Source organism: Mus pahari, chromosome 12 (assembly GCF_900095145.1).
Source record: "Mus pahari chromosome 12, PAHARI_EIJ_v1.1, whole genome shotgun sequence".
NCBI classification, from domain to species: Eukaryota; Metazoa; Chordata; class Mammalia; order Rodentia; family Muridae; genus Mus; species Mus pahari.
The window spans coordinates 85,378,049-85,384,198 of NC_034601.1; the positions used below are offsets into that span (position 1 = coordinate 85,378,049).

General features: G+C 43.2%; 1 protein-coding gene across 1 annotated transcript in view; it reads left to right on the forward strand.

Moving 5' to 3' along the window:
* Ripply3 (ripply transcriptional repressor 3) overlaps window positions 1–1,683 on the forward strand; it is a 7,863-nt gene extending 6,180 nt beyond the window's left edge. The window contains exon 4 of the mRNA XM_021210005.1: window positions 471–1,683. Within this exon, the coding sequence (XP_021065664.1) occupies window positions 471–684 (214 nt within the window). The 3' untranslated portion in view covers window positions 685–1,683. The remainder of the gene's footprint in view (window positions 1–470) is intronic.
* Window positions 1,684–6,150: the final 4,467 nt, after the last annotated feature.

Consider the following 6,150-nt stretch of genomic DNA (forward strand, 5'->3'; position numbering starts at 1 on the left):
GTGTGTGTGTGTGTGTGTGTGTGAGAGAGAGAGAGAGAGAGAGAGACAGACAGACAGACAGACAGAGACAGAGACACAGAGAGAGACAAAGAGAGATACAGAGAGATAAAGACACACACACACACACACAAAGAGAGAGACACAGAGAGAGACACACACACACACACAGAGAATTGAACATCTACTTCCAGGAGGGCTCAGGTCATCCATCTGATGAAAGCTGATCTTTTAAGATTAGAGCCCAGAGTCTTTGTAGCCTGTTAATGTTAACCTGTTTGCTGGTGGGTCTACGTGGATTAGTGTGGGGTTTTAGCTAGTCCCTCAGAAGATGTTGAGTTCTGTGTTCTGGTAACATAAAATCACCATACACAGAAAGCACAGGAACAAGGAACGAGGTGCTTTTGGTGGGAGCTTGGGGCCCCCCCTTTTTTTAAGGTTGACTAATGGTTTATTTGTTTCTTTAATATTAGACTTTACTTACCCATTTCAAAGCGTCAAGAATACCTTCAGAGTTCTGGAGAAAAAGTGCTGGCCAGCTTCCCAGTGCAAGCCACCATTCATTTCTACAACGATGACTCTGAGTCTGGCTCTGAGGAGGAGCAAGAGGAAGAGGCTCAGCCCAACCACCTTCAGTGCCTGGAGGCAGAAGTCAGGGATTCCACTCAGGAGGAAAGGGCACAATAAAGCTGGCAAGCCTGTGGGATGAAAGAGTGGCATCTGGGAAGGGTCAGCCTCCTGCAGGTGACACTGCAAGGGGCAATGAGAGCTCTATGAAGGGAGCCTCTCTCTCTTGCTGGTCACTGTGTTCTGGGGACAGCCTTGCCTGCCAGGACTCACCTCTTCTCCAGACTCCTGTGTTGGAAGTTCAGAGGTTGGACTGTGCTCAGCACCTGCTCAGGCCAGGACCTCCACTTTTATTCTTATTTTTCCTGATGGGTGTGTCTGTCCATGTGTTTGACTGTATGTCTGTCTCTGTGTGTGCACACATGTGCTCATGTACACTTTTGAGGAAAGGTGCTGGATGAGAAGGTGTTCTCAGGAAGGAGGCCTTCGGAGCTCACTGCCACTCTGAAAATTACTCCTCCCTAAGCCTCACCATCCCTCTCTTGCCCAGAGACCCATTATCGAGAGAGTCTCCCTTCGTGAACATAATGTGGATATTAACTCCCATTTAAGAGTTCATTTGCAGGGCTGGAGAGATGGCTCAGTAGTTAAGAGCACTGACTGCTCTTCCAGAGGTCCTGAGTTCAATTCCCAGCAGCCACATGGTGGCTCACAGCTATCCATAATGAGATCTGATCCTCTCTTCTGGTGTTTCTGAAGACAGCTACAGTGTGCTCATATCAATAACATAAATAAATCTTTGAAAAAAAAAGAAGTAAGAAGATATGATCTCTTTAGGGGATAAAATAGCTGTTTCTGAGAACTGTATAAGAACTGTGTGTTTAAGTATATATGTTGTAAGGGGTTAATTTTTATTACTTGGTGACCAGCATGATCTTGTTTTTTTGCATGAAATGATACTGTTAAAGTTTCTTATGTAAAATTATTTTGAATTTTATTATTTTTATAATACAAGGACTCTGCTCCTCAAGCCTCTGCCTAATTATCTTACCAGAATCTGTCTTTCCACATATACCACTCTGTATGAATTTCTACTTGGAATAAAATATTTTGAAAGAATGTTTGACAATCATCTTTTTGTGTAAGATGTTCTTAGGGTAAATTAGTTCCTGCACTAAAAGTTTTAAAGATTTTATTTTGTATTTAATTCTCTTAAAATTATATATTTTCACAAATGCAAAAGGGGCCAGCAAGATGGCTCAGTGGGTAAGGGCACTTGCCACCAAGCCAGATGACCTGAGTTTGAGCCCCCGGATCTCATGTGACAGAGTTGTCCTTTGCCCTAGAGACACACAAAGTGGCGTGATTACCCCTACCACATCCACACAGGATCAGTGAATGAAAAAATAAAAGAACAAGCCTAAGAGGCTGAGGCAGGAGAACCCCAAGCTCAAGGCCTGCCTTGGCTGCACAGTGGGCTTAGGAAAGCTGGGTATTTAGTGCAACCACCTCAAAAGAACAAAAATAATATGAGAAGATTAGGGATATGGTTCAGTGGTACAGTGTTGACCAAGCATGTGTGAGGCCCTGGGGTCCATTAATGGTAAGTCACACACACACACACACACACACACACCAAGAAAACACATTAAAAAAGAAAACAAGATAACTTATACCCTCACTGCCCAAATAACACATTAATATTTACAGAAATACAAACAGTGCAAACACTGTAACAAATACAATGGTGCAGAAAGTTCTGTTACAAAGTAAAAGGTATTGATCGTTTTTTCTCCCTCTGTCTTCAGGTAATAAACAAAATATTCCAGACAGGCTCTAGCTATACATTCCTGGCTGGCTGGTCCGGAAGTTCCCATGTAGACCAGGCGGATCTCAGGCAGACTCCACTGCCTCTTCTTTGGGAACTGGGATTAAAGTGAAGCCACACTCCACCTCCATGGTAGTTTCTGTTCCCTAGCTGTTTGGTTTTTTTTTTTTTTTTAATTGTTCATCCTTTAAAAACAACAAAAGAAAACAAACAACAGCATCAAAACCCCAGCTCTTCCTTATTTCCTTTCTTCTCTCAGTGCTGTGGCTCAAGCCCAGGGCCTTGGGCATAATAGACAATCGCTCTACTAATGAACTTAGAGTTCCAGAGTAAAACTTGCCCTTAAAAAATGTTCTTTTAGGGGGGACTGGAGAGACCGCTCAGCGTTTAAGAGCACTGGCTGTTCTTCCAGAGGTCCTGAGTTCAATCCCCAGCAACATGGTGGCTCACAACCATCTGTAATGGGAATCTGATGCCCTCTTCTGGTGTGTCTGGAGACAGTGACAGTGTACCCACATACATGAAATAAATTTTTTTTAAAGTTCTTTTAAATACTTTTTTTTTCCCCACATATTCCTTGAGTTCAGCGCCTGGCTTCCCTGTTAACTGTGGTTGCACTGATCACAAAATGAAATCCCTAACTTGAAAGCTCTATGCTTCTTTTTTTCTTTCTTTTTTCTTAATTGTGTATGCATGTGTGAATTCGGGTGCACTCATGCCACAGCCCAGGTGTGGAGGTGAGAGGATAAACTTGGCCGTCAATCCTCACCTTCCACCTCCTTGTGGCTCCTGTTTATGGCCCTGTATCAGGCCATCTGCCAACAGGCTTCTGAGGCCTCTCTCTCCGCCTCCAGTCTGGCCCCTGGTGCTGGGGTTACAGATACACTGCAGGATTTGACTCTACATGAGTTCTGGGAATCCAACCCAGAACCTCATACTTCCATGGCCAGCACCTTACTATCCAATCATTTTAGTCTGGGCTCTCTAGAGTCACAGAACTTATGGGTGGTCTCTATATAGTATGGCGATTTGTTATGATGACTTACAGAGTGTAGTCCAACTCCCCAACAATGGTCAGCTGTGAATGGAAGTCTAAGGATCTAGGAGTTGCTCAGTCCCACAAGGCAAGCAGGAGAAGAAGAGTGAAACTTCCTTCTTCCAGTGTCCTTATGTAGGGCTCTAGCAGAAGGTGTGGCCCAGATTAAAAGTCTGAACCTGGGACTTGCTTTGTCTCAGATGATCTTGAACTCAGAGATCTCCTTACCTTAGTCTCCTGGGACTCATATCCACTATGCCTCAAGATCTCCATGCTAAGATCCAGGCTAGAAACTTGAATCTCCCAGCCTCAAGATCTGGATCACAGGTAAACTTCCAATTCTGGATTGTAGTTCATTGCAGATATAGTCAACTTGACAACCAGGAGTAACCATTACATCAGCCATCTCCCCAGCCCCAAGTTTCACACATTAAAAACTATTTCATCACTTACTGTCATGGATAAACTGCACTACCATCACAGGCGCTAATTGGACCTACCCTCTCTCTCCCTACCATTTCCCTTCCAATATTCTATATCCAGGTGGATTTAAATGTATGTACACACACACACACACACACACACACACACACACGTGCGTATGTGCACGCACACGCATGCACACACACACGCGCACACACAGAGGCAGATTAGATGTGGAGGTCAGAAGAACTTGCAAAAGTTCCTTCTACCATGAGTCTTGGGGACCAAGCTCCAGTTGTGAGGTTTGGAGTAAGCTTCTTTATCTATGGACCCACCTTGCAGGCCCCAGGTAAACTCAGTCTCCTCCCCACATATGAGAAAAGGTGTCTGTCAACGCTTAGATTACTGCTCCTAGCTATTGCGCTTGCAAATGACAGGATTTCATTCTTCTTTACTCCACAGAATTGCAAACGCTTTCCATTCTTGGTTTTGCTGTCTGTGGTTTTGGTCACTTTAATCATGAACCCAAAGCATTAAATGGGAAATTTCAGAAACAAGTTGTAAGTTTTAAATTGAGTGTTGCTCTGAATCTCATGATTAAAACTCATTCTGTCCTACTGTGAGGTGAACTGTCCCTCGGCCAATGTATCCCCTTATATACCTGTCGCTAGTAAGTACCTTGTCCAGGAGCCGTCTAGGTCATCAGATGGGTTGCTGAGGCAGAGCAGTCCTTGTACGTAACTCACACCCTCCAAAGATAAGGGTGGACTATTGTTCATTTTGTAGAAATAGTATTCTACAAAAAAAGAGATGTGGCAGTGATTCATGATGGAGCATGAAGGGACCTTGAAAATATTGTGAAAGGACCCACGGAGGCTGCGTGTATAACTCTTCTGATTTGTGTGCATTTCCCCAGAGAGGGAGGAAGACCGGGTAGGGGGACTTGCAGCAATAGAAGCAGAGTGGCGGTGGCTTAGAGCTGCTGGTGGCACACAGTTAATTACAATCAAGCACAGAGACACTTAGGAACGGTGGACAGTGTCCCCAAACTGGACTGTGGTGACTGCCAAGCAAATTAACTAAGGCACTTGTATTATATAAGGCAACAGGGAGATACACGTAAATTACATTCTAAAATTTCTGTCTCCCAAGTGCTGGGACTAAAGGCGTGCACCACTACCGCCCTGGAATCTTCTACTTAAACATTTCTTTTTAGATACTAAGCTACTACGGATTAATTTTTATTCTTCTGTTTCTCAGCCATGATGGAATTTAAATATTTAAAAGTAACTGAAAGGAAAAGGTTCTAAATAAAGCGTTCCATTCCTCACCTAATGACTCCAGTTTTTGACACTGGCACCTAATGGCCCTAGTTCTTGACACTGGCACCTAATGGCCCTAGTTCTTGACACTGGCACCTAATGGCCCTAGTTCTTGACACTNACTGGCACCTAATGGCCCTAGTTCTTGACACTGGCACCTAATGGCCCTAGTTCTTGACACTGGCACCTAATGGCCCTAGTTCTTGACACTGGCACTTACTTATTGAGATGCTGTCTTCTGAGGACTTGTAGTGACCTCTGAGCCATCCACCACTGAAAGGTAAAATGGTCCCGGGTGTACTTTAAGGATAATGAGTTCGATTCCAAAATAAAACACGAAGATAAGAGTGGTTACCCAGTTTCAGGTCATCATAAGGGTAGACCTTTATGATCTGTGTTCAAAGAACATGTCTTAAGTTACTTTGAATTGTTTAATGTCATGGTAGGGCCAATATCCAAATTTAGTTTAGGCATAAGACATAGGGCTTGGTATATCAACAATGCAAAATGACAACAGTCTCCACTGTATATAATATATTACATATATGATATTACAATGAATAGATACATACATACTCATCAAATACTTATTACTATGCACATTATTTAAAGTGAGATTTTTAAATCATTATTTTAAAGTACACTTTTTTTTTTCTCCACATAAACAGGTGTGGGAAAGGGAGGTCCTCAGAACTGCCTGAGAACTTCTAAATGTACCGCACCTTCCGAGACCCCAGACAGCTACCTCTTTTAGTTTCTTCACAACAAATAACTACTGTTCTTATTTCCAATACCATACATCCATTATACCCATTTTAAATTGCCTGTAAGTATCAGTCCTGATGCTGGCTCATTTCCTCAGGATTCATACACTGGACATCAGTAAGTCATCCATTGCCCTGTGATGCTCTGCTGGATGAACTTCCCACTACTTCCTTTACTTGGTGGATGAACTTCCCACTACTTCCTTTACTTGG